The sequence below is a fragment of the Tauraco erythrolophus genome, chromosome 25 (genome assembly GCF_009769465.1).
Source record: "Tauraco erythrolophus isolate bTauEry1 chromosome 25, bTauEry1.pri, whole genome shotgun sequence".
Classification (NCBI taxonomy): domain Eukaryota; kingdom Metazoa; phylum Chordata; class Aves; order Musophagiformes; family Musophagidae; genus Tauraco; species Tauraco erythrolophus.
In genome coordinates this window covers 3,447,145-3,463,127 of record NC_141489.1, presented here as the reverse complement: position 1 = coordinate 3,463,127, position 15,983 = coordinate 3,447,145, and the positions used below count along the sequence as shown (strand labels likewise).

General features: G+C 44.1%; 1 protein-coding gene across 10 annotated transcripts in view; it reads left to right on the top strand.

Annotated features, from left to right (window-relative positions):
* Nucleotides 1-717: 717 nt before the first annotated feature.
* Nucleotides 718-15,983, top strand: part of CDC27 (cell division cycle 27) — a 34,768-nt gene continuing 19,502 nt past the window's right edge. For all 10 annotated transcript variants that reach the window (XM_086626483.1, XM_086626479.1, XM_086626482.1 and 7 more), the window contains exons 1-8: nt 718-750; nt 6,712-6,787; nt 10,094-10,241; nt 12,704-12,829; nt 13,823-13,920; nt 14,444-14,598; nt 14,712-14,926; nt 15,630-15,744. In XM_086626483.1, coding sequence (XP_086482609.1) covers nt 724-750; nt 6,712-6,787; nt 10,094-10,241; nt 12,704-12,829; nt 13,823-13,920; nt 14,444-14,598; nt 14,712-14,926; nt 15,630-15,744 — 960 coding nt within the window. In that variant the 5' untranslated portion in view covers nt 718-723. The remainder of the gene's footprint in view (nt 751-6,711; nt 6,788-10,093; nt 10,242-12,703; nt 12,830-13,822; nt 13,921-14,443; nt 14,599-14,711; nt 14,927-15,629; nt 15,745-15,983) is intronic.

The following is a 15,983-nucleotide window of genomic DNA, read 5'->3' as shown; positions in this document are numbered from 1 at the left end:
ATGGCGGGAGGGAGCCCGCTGCCCAGCACCGCCAGGGGTGCCACCGCAGCCAGGACACCCCGGAGCGGCGGTTTTTGGTACAAAACGCGAGTTTCTACCGCGCAAAGGTGCTCCGAGGGCGGTACCCCCGGCCCCGCGGCGGGGCTCACTGACGCCGGGTGCCCGACGGCAGCCGCTGCCCGCGCCGCTGTGCGGGACAGAACCGCGCGGCTCCGTATTCCCCGCCTCAGCCGGCCCGTGCGGGCAGCACGCAGCCGCGGCCGCCGTGCCGGTGCTCACGGACACCGAGGGCTGGCCGGCCCCGAGCTGCCCGCTGCCCTCCCACGCCCCGCCGCCGCCGTCGGGCGCGCTCCCCCCCGCCCCGCCGCTCGGGTATCTCCGGCCGCGCTCGGGCGGCTCCGCCCGCCCAGGCGCTTCCGCTCGGCTGACGATCGAGGCTCTCCCCGCTGTTTTCCGTCGACGTTCGGCTCTTTCCGCCTCTGGCTTCGGGTATTTCCGGCAGGCGGTTCGGGTGTTTCCGCCTCCAGCTTCGGGCGGACTCGGCGCCTGGCCGGCCTCGTTCCTTCCCTCCCCGCCGCCTGCCCCGGTAACGGTCGCTGGGAGTTTAAATGAGCACGGGCCGGGCCGGGCCGCGCCGCCGCCGGGACACGCACTGAGGCGGGGCCGGGGCCGCCCCGCTCCGGGCTCGGCGAGGAGGAGGAGGCGGAGGCCGGGGAGAGCAGGATGACGGTGCTGCAGGAACCCGTCCAGGTACCGACCCCCGGGCGGCACGGGCTCGGCTCGCCGCCGCGCTCAGGCCCCAAGGCCCGGCCCGGCCCGGCTGGCCCGGTGGGGGGGGTCGGACCCGCCGCGCCGCCGGCTCCCCGGGGGAGGCCTCCGCGCCGCCGGGCCCTCTCCTGTAGTGGGGGGCCCCGCTCCGCTCGGGCCGCTCCCGGGGGGGCTGCGGGCTCCGGGCGCCCCCTCCGCCGGTTGGAGCGGGCCCAGCCCGCGAGGCGCTGCGGCCGCTCTCCGCCGCCAGGCCGGGCTCCTCCGCCCTGCCGGCTGGCAGCCCGTGGCGGTGCTGGGCTTCCTCACTCCTTCGTGCTCCCCCTGCCCATCCCCTGCGCCCCCGGGGCGAGCTGCCCGCGCCCTTTCGGGCCCCCGCCCGGGGGCGACCGGCCGCCCCACGGGAGCTCTCGGGCTCCCGGGGCACAGCAGCTCAGTCGGCTTCCAGAAAAGGCCCTTTCGCCCCCCACCGTAGTCCCCTGGGAGACCTGTTGATACCTCTCCCCATCTCGCTTACCTTTCTGCAGTCGCTGCTGTTTCAATTTTAAATGCTCACAGCGTGCTCGGCTCCGTACGTGTCCTGCAGGTGAAGGACGTTCCTTCTTCCCGAGAAGTTAGTACCTTCGGATTGATGGGAGACCTAGGAGAGAAGAGGATGTAAATTTCGGGTTTCTACCATGTTTTAATCTCACTGCAGTTACCCTGGTGGGCTTCCTGCTCTTATTCTCAGGCTTCCCATCCGAAAGATGTGATTCACGGAGTTAAGAGTTGCTGCTTTTTCCTGCCTTTCTTGTATGCTCGTTACTCTAACTATTCTGTCATCTTCATTAATCAGTCTTCCCTTTCTTGATTTTTAGCTTTTTACCCTTTTTTTTTTTAGGGTAGGGTTTTTTCTAGTTGCACTAGGAACCTCTTGCTGTAAGTGTCTTGGTAGTACATGATTGTGTTCTGTAATGAGCACAGTGAAAATTCTTGCTTTTTGGCTCTCTTCTCTCCTTTTAATGAAAAAGTGGGAGCAGAAGAATGGCTTCTCCTGTGGAAGACCACCCTGCTGTCTTGACCATGTCTGTGCAAGATGGTGACCGTGATGGCGCTCTGGTAGACCGGGGGTTTTTGCCCTTGATGCTGCTGTTCTGCTCATCCACTCTGAGAGCAATGGTCAGTGTGGTGCTGGAAGTGCTTTGAGCCACCGGGCCCCTCTTCTGTGGTGGGCGTACTTGCACCACTGGTGTTACCCTTGGAGTTGGTGTTCTGTACCAGTTGGGTATTCTAGGAACGCATGGATTACAATAGAAAAGGAAGCAAGGATGCATTGCAGAGTGAATGACAGGAAACAATATTAATGTTTCCAGTACTATGCTAATTAGACTAACCAAGTGGAAAAATATCTGCTGTTCTGAGAGTTCCCTGATAGAAATGTGCAATCTTGTTTTCGTTTTTCAGAAAGCTGAAGACTTCTCTAATATCATTCTCCGTTCTTACGCTCTTACCAGCTTGGATGTTTTGATGAGGCTTTGCTACGTTTACTCTATCTATTTAGATCCTGCCTGCTTTCAAATGCCAAATAATTCCTTTATCAGTGGTTCTACTGCTGTTAGCTTTGCTGCTATGCCTTGCTTACAGCAACACTGCTAAGTTTAGGATCTGTTATTTGTTGTGGCCTTGGTCGGATTTTTGCTTATAATGGTAAGGAAGCCACCAGTGCACCATCCAAAATGAGGTCAACGTTTTGAGTTCTGCCTGGATCTGTAGCTGTTGTCCTCTTTGTGCCGTGGCTGTGAGCAGTGGTGTAGAGATTGGACTGGTTTGTTTTGAGTTTTGGTGGGTTTTTTTTTTTTTAAGACATGATTGGAAAAGGTGACACTACTTCTTATTTTTGTCATTGCAAAGATTTTTTCCTGTCTGTTCTCTCCCAGCCTTTCGGATGTCTGACAGGGCTTAGCATTCCAGGAAAAACTGTCATCTTTACAGTTGTGATATGCAAAGCATGATAGATAAATAACGGGATCTGTGTGTGTGCGTTGCCTTATAAATGTTGGGTTTTAATTACATTACATTAAATCTCAAAGGGCATCCCGTTCGCTGGATGAACAGTTTTTTTACTAACTTTTTAAATCCCTTAAGATGAACAAAAGTGCCAGAGTTTACATAGACAACAGACAGACCTCTACTGTACTTCCTGATGTGGTCAATTTAAAACTCTTCAGCTCAAACATAAAGCCTTGTATCCCGAGTGTGGAGAAGCAGGCTGGATGCCTTCCAAAGATTTCTGAAAAACATCTTGGAAACAAAAAGAAGCCTTTCCTTGGAATTTAGCTGTTCGAGGTGATCATCTGCTGTGACCCTCTTGAATGGAGCTTGAACTTCAAGGCTACTGTCATGGCTGAGAAAATGCAATAGCAGTGTCTGATTGTTTAATAGGCAGAGTTTGCATAACTAGTAAATGTATCACAGCTTGTCACAGAAAACTCTCCTCCCCTCTGCCCACCCTGGAAAAGTCTTAAATCCTGATAGAAACTGCTTAGCACATCAGTAGCCTGTAAAGCTTTGAAAATAATTTCCAAGGCTATATAACTGTCAGAAGAGAACACCTATCTTTTAAGAGCTCTTGGGCTTAGATATGAAGCAATGCTTGGAATACGTACAGGATTTTCTGGACAGAAAATGTACCTGTCTCAATCTGCTTATATTTTCTTGCTCTCTGCTCTGAGCATGCTTTGCTGCAGAGCGGTGGCTGGTATGGTAGTTTTGGAATTCCCTATTCACTTTGCGTTTGAAAATTAACACATATTTAAAATGACTGACTAGGACCTGGGGATTTATCTGAATAAAACTTTGAAACACTTCAAGCTTCCCTTCTGTCCTTGTTTGTTTGGAGCCCTGAGAACAGATTGCAACCTAAGTATCTCAGCTGCTTTGCACACCCCTGAGGAGGCTTCTTCTTTGGGTCTCAGTTGACAGGTTCTATGTAAAATTTGATAACTACCATAGGGAGGGAACCAAGACTGAGTTTGGATTGTATTTGTGGTTCTACTGTGTTGCCCTACTCTGAAGTCTCTTGGGATTAAATAGATTTTATTGGACAGATGCCCCCAAAGTGTTTTGCTTCAGACCACCTTTCTGGTGTGGCTTAGCAGTTGCCGTGTTCCACTAGTGCTGGGTAGATGCATTGAGCTTCTGCTGGAACAAACTAAATCACTACTCTGTAAGGGATTGATGTTCCTGTCCAAAATTTGCTTCCTGAAAGGTGCTCAAGAAATCTTTTTTTTTTTGTAGTTTGAGACACAGTTGTAGGTTAGACATTGATTCTTGTAGGAAACTGTTAGTGCACAGGTGTTGATGGTTCCCCACCACCTTCCTTTCACATATCTAAGGACAGTGTGTGCAAGGATCCAGGCTTCAGTGTTCCTCTCTTGACAGCATGAGTCCAAGTTGCACCTTTGGGGTTGCAAAATGACAATTATTACATAACAGGGATTGTACCCGCTGACTTTTTGCTTTCACTGGGTCCCTGCTCAGCCACGATTGTTATGTGAGCCAGTACGTGGAGTAACTTCTGTAACGTGGCTGTGGCGTAGCCCAGAATTGCTCGTGTCCCCTTTCAGCCTTTGGCAAGGTTGTTTCTGGCAACTCGCTCTTGTTTGAGAAGTCAAATGACATGGATTTCACCACCACCACCCGCACACCTTCGTTTCGTAAGCGTGCTGACTTACATCCCTGTAGAGACCGTATTTTTGACCTAAAACCAGCACGACTTGGATAGATTCGTCAAAGTGTCACTTGGTAAAGGAAGAGCAGCTTCTGAGGGCGAGAGCAAAAGGAGACCTTGGGATGCTGGAACTTGGCTATAGCCTGAAATATCCAACATTTTCCTTCCATCTCGTACTCTTTGTACCATGCTGTCCGTGGTGCACAGAACAGCGTGCAGCCTTGGAGCCTTGCGAGGTACAAGGGAGTAAATCACTTCAGGCGGACTCTGCGGCCGAAATTATCTGAAGTGTGGAATACAGCCAGAGAGAAATAATAATTAGATGTTTGTAATATGATAATCAAACTTAGGGAAGTCATTTTTAAATACTTTCACACAAGCTTGAAAGTACCTGTTGACTTTTGAAGTGTGTTGTTGAGACCTACTGGTAGAAGAAAATAGTATGTCTGTAGAGATTTTTGTGTATAAAATTCCATATAGTAATTGGAAGCTGTGGTGTGTACTGTTCATGAAGACAGTGTAGGCTTCCCGTGAAGAGAACTCGTGCGTTTTTCACACCCTGAGTTTGTCAAGTTTGTGTTGGAAGAAGTAGCATATGGAACATGTAACTCTGTGTGATGTTTGACTTCTTTTTTAGATGAAATTGGCGCTCGCCTTTCCTACTGGGAATAGCATTACAAGGCTATTTCTTTAGCTCTGGAAGATTTCTTTTCCTTTTGGAGTGTCTGATAGGTATCAGAAGCTAATTCTGTTTGTCTTCGGTTGCTGATGAATGTTGGAGAAAGACCACAGCGCCTTCAGTTGATAAGTTCAGGTCGTGTTGGGATGAGTAATAACAAAACTACTGCAAAGTGGCTGTTGGCTGCTTGTGGGAAACTGCTTTGGAAGTTGAGCAAGACTCCAGATGGGAAGGAGCCACGGTCCCAATACAGCCCCACCAACCTCCCAACACAAACCCTGATAAGCATGCTCGCCACCGCTTGTAAGAGGTGGGGAGGAAAGGCTGAATAGATCTTAAAAAGGAATTATTTTTCCCATCCCTCTTTGACAGATAACTGAAGACTTTTAATCTGATCCGGAGCAAACTGCCAGAGTAGTGTTTGTTGGGAAGGCCGCGTACCCCAACTCGATTCTTTAGCTGGACAGCTCTTGTGGTGCAGCCGATGGTGACAGCAGTGCAAATAAGGGACAGCTGCTGTGATGGTGTACGCAGTTTGTACACCTGCATGTACGTTTAATTTGTGTTTCGCTGGAGTAGTGCCCTCGTTTGAGTCTGCGCAAATATGGACAGTCCCAAACTCTGGAGCGTGGTGTTTGTGAAAAAAGAAGATGGTACCCTTAAGCAGGTAGCTGGTTTTGACCACCTATGGGTATAGGAGCACAGTGCAGAAGTAGGTTGCCTTTGTGTGTGTTGTGTGCTTCAATTTGTCTGTCTCGTTTGCGTTGCGTTCATTCTTGTGCGATACCTCACAGTCGTAATTAGTGGCAGTGGTGGCTGAGCAAAGACCCAAACAAAACACTGCCACAAAAAGCAGTGCATCGCGTCCGTCTTGGTTCTGAAGGGGCCGCTGACAGCCCTTCAAGGAAAATGCCTCCATGAAAATGCTCTGTACCCAAAGACTTCACCAACAGCTGTCCTACATGGACAGCCTCAGACACCGACGTGGTTTCTAGTCCTGCTGGGCTTTGGTTTGGCATGTCTCCGGAGGAGAGAGTTTAAATGGGTGCATGCACAATACCATCAAAATGTGTTGGGCACCCAGTTTTTTCCCACCTCCCTGCCCCTCCTTGGGCACAGCTAAGAGCAAAATGGAATACTCTGGTAACCAGCTGAGGGGTGGTTTTCCTTCCTACCTGTACCTAAGGTGTTATTGTTTGGTGGGAGTTAGCGATAATTCGTGCTCAGATATGCAGCAGGCTAAGACTCTGTAAGGAGTGGAAGTACCCACTGTTGTTTCAGTGCGTGGTAGCTGAGGTTTGGAGGTGGTTGTTGCTCACTAGTTACCACCCACATTCTTAGATTGGTTCATGATTTCAGTGCCAAGTTGTTTGGGTTTTTTTTAAGTCTCCTTACTAATAGTTGAAACAACTAAAACTTGACCTTCGTGTTTATCCTTCTCCATTCTTGTTATGACTCCACGAAAATAACATTGAACTTTGCGTTTTGACAGTAAGAGCTAATGAGTTTTGCATTTTTAAAGCTTCTTTCTAAATTTAGATATTTTCGTGTCTTGCAGGCTGCTATATGGCAAGCACTAAACCACTACGCTTACCGCGATGCAGTGTTCCTTGCAGAAAGATTATATGCAGAAGGTATGTACTTTACAAATATCAAGTTGATGCTTTTTTCTGTTTTGATGTAGGATTTTTTGAGTCTCTGTTCCTGCTTTGTTTTACTCCTGCTGTTGTGATAACGAAGTTTAACTTTCTGCTTGGGGAAAGTGGAAGAATGCCTCGCAATTAGGTTGGAAAATCAAATCACGTAACAGCAGCAATGTTGTTTTATGGTAAAACCTCTTTAAAAAAATTAAGCTGAGATGTGTGTTTAAGTACAACGTTTACAGTGATCTGTTGTATCAAATAGAGGAGAGATTTTTTTAATAACCTTAAACGTTGCATGTCTTCCAAGGGCACTTGAGGATAGATGCAGTCCACAAATTCTACGAATTGCCTTGATACTGAAAGCTGGTTTTGCTCATAATTCTGTTCAGATATGTTGATTGGTGTGTTAGCTGAAAGAGGTAATCTTGTGCTGATGAGAGACAGTGAAAATGGGAACATATGGATCAGGTATCTCCTGTTGAATTCCTGTTAATTGTTACTTCATTGCAAGGCTGTCAGATCCAGGATGCCTTGGATGCTGAGCAGGCAGCAGTAATGCAAATCTGAACTTTTCCTGGGTCCTTCAAAGACTGCTTTCTTCTTGTGTTCTTGTCCTCCTTCTTCCCTAACTTTTCCTCTGTGACCTCAGATAAGCTTTTTGTTCTTCCTTACTTCTTTCTCCTTGGTACTGGTGTTGAACTTTCCTTCTCTATTTCGAAAGGTATTGTGCCCTAATCACTAACATGAAAAGAAAACAACCCAACTCTTCAGCTAAAATATAATTTCTCATGCTAAATGACTTGAGCTTACAATGTGAATTAAACTGTATGACCTGTTTCATGCTCCATGTTTTGTAGTGAAATGTTTTGATATCTATGTTTTGCTTGATAGGCCCACAATGCACTTCTTAACAATGGAAGCACAAACCTAATTTTTGAAAAAGAAAGACTTTTATTTTCCTCATGTCAAAGTTACCCATGAAATCTGATGTCTTCCATGCGGTGCCTAAATGAGAAGTGTTGTGTAAAATATTATGGAATCTTATAATCCATGTGTGCATTAAGAAAATAGTGGTCTAGGGATGACGTACCTCCTCTGAACGCAGCACTCCGTGAGACGCAGGGAAATGCTAGATTGAAGATAATTGCCAAGGATGTAGAAACGAAGAGAATCCACTTTTTGCAGCAGCCAAGAGAAAAATATCTGACTCGATACTGACGCTTATCTTTGCAGAATAACACTCTGCCAGAGTACTTCAAACAGCTTTTTTTGGTGACCAGCGGTGCTGAGAGAGAACAGCAGGCATGCTTCCACTTGATTCAAGCAATTAACTGCTAACAAAACATCTGGCTTCTGGTTAAAATAAGTAGTTATACTGCAGAGTAGAAGCTGCGGAACTTGAATGCAGTCACTCCATGTTGGCAGGAGTGATTTTATCCTGAGAAGAACTTCTTTGAAGTCCACCTGCAGTTACTGTCCTTGCGAGGACATCAGTGGCTTGGTAGTTTCCCAGAGCTCTTGAAGCGTGTTCAAGTGGTGGATAAAAGAATTGATTTCACTTTAATTTTCAAAATCGTCTTCTGGTGTTTTTAGGATAAGGCTAATAAAATATCCTCTCTTTGGGTCTTCTGCTTGCATTGTCACTGTCTGACTGATGACACAAACTTAAAATAGTCAGTTTTCATGTGGCAAAGCGTTTGAGCAGGTTGCCCAAAGAGGTTTTTGTACAATGCTCACACTGATTTTTCTGAAGAGTTCCATGTGGGTAGATGAGCAAACATCAGAATTGTTTCTTTTATTGTTGAATTCTGTTTGTGTGGCAGTGCATTCTGAAGAGTGTAAAGTAATGTAGGTTTCTTAATTGTTTGGAGATTTAGGTTGCTTGCCTTTATAGACAGCCTTTGATTTAAAACATAGCATTGCATAAGGGTGATTGGAATGTAACGTTTGAAGTAGGACAAAGAATAGGGTGAGACACCACGGCTGTAAGTAATCTGTGGGCGTATCTGGATATCTCTCTTTGCTAAAACCCAGAAAACAGAGTTAAAATGAAGTCGTACAGATATTTCACACAGTCGTAGCTTAAAGCTCAGGTTAACATCGCAGCATGGTGCTGCTCACCATTGCCTCACAACAGTGAGTTCTCTGGCCTTTAGAGTTTCAGCTGATGATTTTACAGTAAGGTTTGCAAGTTGCATCAGGGATTAGCTCTCTGTCCTTTGTGCTGTAACCACAAGTAAAATTGGCTGAGTCTGATCCCAATCTTAAATCTGGATGCAAAGTCAAGCTCTTAGAATTGAACGTTCTCAGTGCAGTACGTAATTCATTTCTGCAATGGAAGAAGTGTTGAAGCAGACATAAAATCTAAATACTTCCAGTTTCTGCCACAGAGAAATGTTTCTGTCTTGATTACTCTCGTTTTCTATTTAGATAGAGATGGCTTTTCCTGAAGCTTGACTACTTCATTTAACTTTAGAAACTTGTGAGGACTCACATTGGGAAGAGAACTTGTAGAACGTGTCCCTGTCGCTGCCTCCTAACATAAAATAAATAAAGCGTCTGAATGGCAGTGTTAAGCCCTGTTCCCAATGAAATAGTGAGGGTAGGCTGCAAAAAAGACAAGCCTTAATGTTGGGGTAGAGGTGACTGGTAATTGGCTGACTTTAATAGTCATTAAGAGGGAAAATCTGCTTCACTAAGTCATGTGAAGATACAGCATCAAGTGCTTTAGAAAAAGAACAGAAGTAAAATTGCAAACAGGAAAGGGCTACTTGAAATTAGGATTAAAACTGTTAATTGGGCTACTTAGTCTGAAATAAATCTTCCTTCTACAAGTTCTTGTGCTTCCCAACAGTGTGTTGTGTGTTTCTGCACTGCTTAAGCTAGTGCAAAGTGGGGCTAGCAGGTGGGATAATACTCTGAGCCAAGTCTTGGTGTGGCCAGGGAGTTGTTAAAGTCGCTCTGTTCTAGGAATGACTGCTTTGATTGACCTGCTGCTCTTTCAGCAAGCTGGCTGATCGCTTATTTAGATTGAGTAGCCAGAAGGGTCAAAGTTCTCCTACAGCTGTAGGTGTTAAGAGCTGGTCAGTCTATACAAGAAGATGGCATAGGGAAGGAAGTTTGTTACATGCTGACAAATAAAGAAATGCACTTCATTCAGCAATGAGTTTCTGTAATATCAATACTTGTTTTCGCGTGTCTTGTTCCCAGCTGGCTTTTACTCCCTGCCCCTGAATTCCTTGCATCAAAACAGTAAACAACCAACTGATGATTTTTTTTTTTAATTATTATTTTTAGTACATTCAGAAGAAGCACTGTTTTTACTGGCAACGTGTTACTACCGCTCAGGAAAGGCCTACAAAGCGTACAGGCTCCTGAAGGGACACAGCTGCACTACCCCGCAGTGTAAATACCTGCTTGCAAAATGTTGTGTTGACCTCAGCAAGTAAGTAAATCCTTTATGTTCTATCCAGGGTTACAAATGCTTTTTTTTTTGTTTGAATTTCTCTTTGAAAGCTGTCATATTGCACAAACTAGTAATTAATTGGTCCTTCAGCTCTAAAGATTATTAAAAGTTCAGTTCATTTTGCTCACAGATAAGGACCTAACGAACGTTAGCCCATATTGCAGAAACCCCTAAAAGGTATTGAATAACTTTCCAAGGAGTTGTCAAACTGTGTAGGGGGAGAAGACATTGATTGCTGAGATGAGGCAAGGAGACCATTCTGGGAGGTGTTTGGTTTGGGTTTGTGTTTCTCTGATGCTTGCTTACTTGTTTCCTGTATGAATTTGAGGGATAGGTCCCTTCCCTCAAACAGTGAGCTTGCTCCTCTTACCCAGTTACTGCTGATGATTGAGTGGGGAAAAACATGACAGACAAAAATGTCTTTTTAAAAACGTGCAACAAACCCACTTTAAGTCCACATCCAAGAATGCTGTATTTGACATCAAAATTAACCTCAACAGGGACATAGTAGTGCCAAGGGATCTTCCTGGTTTTCCGCAGTCCAACAGCAAAAACGTGTAATGAAATTGCTCAGGCTACAGGCCCTAATGCAGTGAGCGTTTGTTAGTGACAGTATTTCACTTCTATGTAGACTTTTCAGTTCAAGGGTAGGAAAAAACATCTGGCTGAGGTGCGGAATGGAGAGGATGAGGCACCAAGGAAGGCAAAAAACTTTCATTCAAAAAACTTTAAATACTGTGGGGGTTCTTTACAGAACCTTAAAAGTCTCTCTCTAAAACAGCTTGTGGTTATGTGTTGTGGCTTCTTTGGTTTGTTTTTTTTTGAGTGACCCTCTTTCAATGACCGAAAAAAAAGTTTAATTTCTTCAGAATAGGTAACGTGATATTTGGAGTTTCACTCATTGTGATGGGATTGTTTTGCAGGATTCGTGATCCTGCTCACGTCTTGTAACCAAAATGGAGGTCTCTCCAGAGGAAGCAGAGGATGCTCCTTAGTCTTTGATACTCTCTGTAGTAGGCAAGTCCTTTGGCATCTTGAGAGTAGTGAGGATGTCTTGACTTGTGTTTCTTTTGATGCTCTTTTAACTCTTTTGGAGCTATTAGGATACAGGTTTCTCTGCATCTTCTGTTGAAAGGGAAACCATGTTAATGCTCTACTTGGAAGAGTCCCAGTGGAATAAACTTGAGGCTGATTGTTCCCTCCCTTGCTTTTACAAAGTCTAATGTGTACATATAATACATCAGCTTCTGAAGGGATTTTCAGTTAGATAGGGGGGAGTTCTTAAACATAGTCTTTAGAATTTGTAGAATTTAGCTGTCATTGGTGTTATTATGTGAGCTCGTTTGTACAGTTGTACCTTATGTTCTTGTGGGAATGGTCTGTACTGATAGAAGTGTCTACTCACAACTGTAATTTCAAGTGAAGGCAAGAAGAGGTGATTTGTTTGTGCAGATGTCAGTATCAAATGCCAGAAGCATGCCTCCCATCCCCAGAAGTAAATTTAATTTAATATAAAGTAATTTTCAAGCCTGATAGGGAGTGGCTGGTTCCATGTGAGTGGTACTGCTCACTGCAGGTGTGGTAGATGCAGACCCAGCTTTTGTTTCCCTTTTGAGCCTCTCTTGCAAGAAAGCAAGGTGTTAAAATCCAAAGTCTGTGCCATATCCCAATATTGAATCTTAATGGCGTGCATGGAGCCTTAGAGAATCACAGAATGGTTTGGGTTGGAAGGGACCTCAAAGATCATCCAGTTCCAACCCCCCTGCCATGGGCAGGGACACCTTCCACTACACCAGGTTGCCCAAAGCCTCATCCAACCTGGCCTTGAACACTTCCAGGGATGGAGCAGCCGCAGCTTCTCTGGGCAACCTGGTCCAGTGCCTCACCACCCTCAGAGGGAAGAATTTCTTCCTTATATGTAATCTAAATCTTCCCTCTTTCAGTTTAAAGCCATTACCCCTTGTCCTATCACTACATGCCCTTGTCAAAAGTCCCTCTCCAGCTTTCCTTACCGTTTGTATTTCTTAGTTGGGAAACAAAGCTAAACTAAGTGCTGTCTTAGCTCATTTCTAAGTGAAATACTGTCAGAAATGAAGTATCTAGAAGACTTTCTTGTCCTCCATTTAGTATTCTGCCTAAGATTAGGCCCTTCTGGAAAAGTCGTGTTGTATTATGTGTCTCTGGTTTTGAGGTGCCTCGGGTTGGGTTTGTTTTTCTTACCCCCAGTAGAGATGTTCAGCCTCACAGTGCTGCGTTCCTCCGTGTTGCTGGAGGAGCCCATCGTTTCTTTAAAGTTCGTTTGCGGGAACTAGTTTGTATGTGGTTTGAAACTTGTGAACACTGACAGTGGATTTCTGTTTTTGTTTGCAGCAGGGTGAAAACACTGGACTACCAGTACTGTGAGCCTTGTAACCCCTTTAAACCTCTTGTTTTTTAAAAAGGCTTGCAGAAGGAGAGCAGATCTTATCTGGTGGAGTGTTGAACAAACAGAAAAGCCATGATGACATTGTTATGGAGTTTGGTGACTCTGCGTGCTTTACGCTCTCCTTACTGGGACATGTCTACTGGTAATGTTGCTTTTTTTATTTTGTCTAATAAAGTTTGGGGTTTTTTTTATTTGACCAAACCCAATTTTAGTGTAATTTTTACTCACCACATGGTACACCTGTCTCTGGGTTATATGGCCTGTGCAATTTTGGAGTGTGATAGATGCAGGTAGATAGTCGTGGAAGCCATCCAGTCTGTGAATGCAAGAATGGTTTGTCTTTCACCCAGAGCTTCTGAGTGACTGAAAACAGTTTCCTCTTTTTCAGGTTATTAAACATAATTTATTTTTTTAATACCTTCAGGTTTGTTCTGTACTCTTCCTTAACAGAAACTCTTAAAGCCTGTTTCTCAGTGTTGCTGTTTTGGTTTTTCTGTATCTATTTGACAGATGTGCAGCTGTAATCTTCAAATGAAAATTTTGAGGGCTGCCAGTCAGAATAATTTTACAAATTTAGGTGTTTTGCTTTTGCTTAGATGCAAGAAAGGTTTCAGTAAATGTGGACAGATTGAATCGGAATAGTGGAGTTTTTGCATTCTTCCCTATATGCTTGTTCTCAAAAAAAAAAAAAAAAAAAAAAATTTTAGAAGAAGCTTGTCTTTGTAGCCAGATACTTAGGTGTTCAGTTTAGCCCCTAATTTATATGCAAAAATACTATCCATAGCTATTTAAAGTGGCTGGAAGGCTAGCAATCAAGTTGCTGTTTGCAAAAAAAAAAAAAAAAACACAAGAAAAAAGCTGTTGCACAGAACAGCATCTTTCTAAAACAAAAATTCTCAAGCTATACTAGTGCCTATATAACTTTTTTTGAGGACTGTGTGTAAGTAACTTTCTTCTGTGTCTAAATATGTCAAATAACTTCAAAAGGATTCGATATTACCCTGTGGCTTGAAAAAATGAGGAACGTTGCTGTGACTGTCAACATGTTTTTGGTTTTTGACTCCTCCTGGAAAGCTGTCATGAACAAAAGTGCTGTTCTTAAGTTTCCCTATAAACTGTTACATTCTTTTTGCAGCAAGACAGACCGGCTTGCCAAAGGATCGGAATGTTACCAAAAGAGCCTTAGTTTAAATCCTTTCCTCTGGTCCCCTTTCGAGTCGCTCTGTGAAATAGGTAAGTCCGCAGAACTGTTCTACTAGTGAAGATGTTTTCTACCTTTCTGCTTACATCAACTTTTCTGATTTGCCATCACTGTGTGGCAAGGCGTAAATTGCTTCTTGCCCGGAACTAAGAAGGAAAATGCCAGCAGAATTCTTTGAGAGTGGTTTTTGGAGCAATAATGCATTTAAAATACTGGGCCAGTGTTTAGAGCTTTTGTCTTGTCGTCTTCTGTTTTTACTACTTCTACATTTTGGATTTTACAATACCACGTCTTCCAACCTACACTTAGTAGACCCTTAAAAACTACACTTCTGACAATTACTTAAAAAAGCAAGTGTATTTTTCATCAAAACTGCTAGCCCAGGGTTTTGTAGTGGAAGCAGACTTCTGATTGAGTGTCAGGGGTTTTAAAACAATGAAATAAGAACACAAACCCTTCTAAAGTACTTTGTCCCCCGTCCTCCTTGTTTCTGCCTGCATATTCAGCGTATAGACTCAGGAATAACTTTACTCAAACCTTCTTCTAATCTTACAGGTGAAAAACCAGACCCTGACCAAACATTTAAGTTAACATCTTTACAGAACTTCAGCAGCTGCCTGCCCAACACTTGCACAACAGTGGTGTCTAATCACAACATATCCCACAGACAGCCGGAGACTGTCCTTATGGAAACGCCGCAAGACACAATTGTGAGTTTTGCTCAGATAAATTGTATTTAAAGCAGTCTTTCCAGCTGAACTGAATAATACTAATTAGAAACTACGCTGCCTGGGTATCTTAACAGCTGCCTTCCATTTTTCAGGAGTTGAACAGAATCAACCTAGAATCCTCCAATTCAAAATACTCCTCCTTGAACACAGATTCTTCGATGTCTTACATTGACTCAGCTGTGATTTCCCCAGATGCTGTCCCTCTTGGGTCAGGAACTGCCATATTGTCTAAACAGGCTCAAAATAAACCAAAAACTGGGCGGAGTTTACTGGGAGGCCCTACGGCTTTGAGCCCACTAACTCCAAGGTAAGTCCTGGAGATAGACAGTTGCTGCCTACAGCTGTGCTGTTGATCATGTTTGTGATTTGAAACAGCATGCTTGAACTGGAATTATAGTGTATTACAAATAATGCTGCAGGAGCAAAAGCTAAACTACTTCAGTAACTGCTCTTGGTCCCGGTGTTCATCTCTTCTGGTGTTTAAACAAGCAGTTTAGTATTTATTTACTAAGCCACAACTATTTTTATTTTTTATTAGTTTGGTATTTTTGATTAGAAGAGGGGGAGCTCTTGGTTCAGTATGTTGCTTATTGCCATGTCCACACTGAAAAAGCTTTATAGGAATATGTTTCTGCTCTGAAATAAACTCTTAAGGACATTCCTTGAAGAACAGCTCTTTTCTAAAGAGCACGTAAATATATGCTCTGTCCTGTACACTGTGTTATTTAAACAGCGCTACGTTACAATCCATTAATACCTGGCTGGTCTGTGTCTATTAGTTCTGCAGGCAGGCAAAGAAAGTTCTGTATTTTTCAATTTCAGGAATAGGAATATGTTCTATTAAAGTGTCTTCTATAGATGAGGATGGTAAGATATTAGAGGGTTAACATCAATGAAGTAGTTCTGAAATAAAGTTGATCATCTGGGTCTCTGTTTTAAAACACAGAATCACGCCACCTCTCGTGGTCTAATATTCAGACTTTGACCTTTCCTCTTCGTTTTGTTCTCAGCTTTGGAATTTTGCCACTAGAAACCCCAAGCCCTGGAGATGGATCGTATTTACAAAACTACACAAACTCTTCTTCCGTAATCGATGTGCCATCCACAGGAGCACCTTCAAAGAAGGTATCTTGCGTCCTAGAATGTGATTGCTGTTCTAAGAATTTGATGTTGCAGTGCACTTTAAAGAATCCATAATGCAGATAAAAAACACTGCACGTGAACTGAACTGTGCTGGTGGTGAGGAGAACCCAACTTATCTACTGTTAACAAAACTTGTTTTGAGAAACAATTTGTCTCAGTGGAATTGATTGCAGCCTCCAGTAGTTGTAGAAATGGTTTGGATGAATTAAGTGGGAATTAAA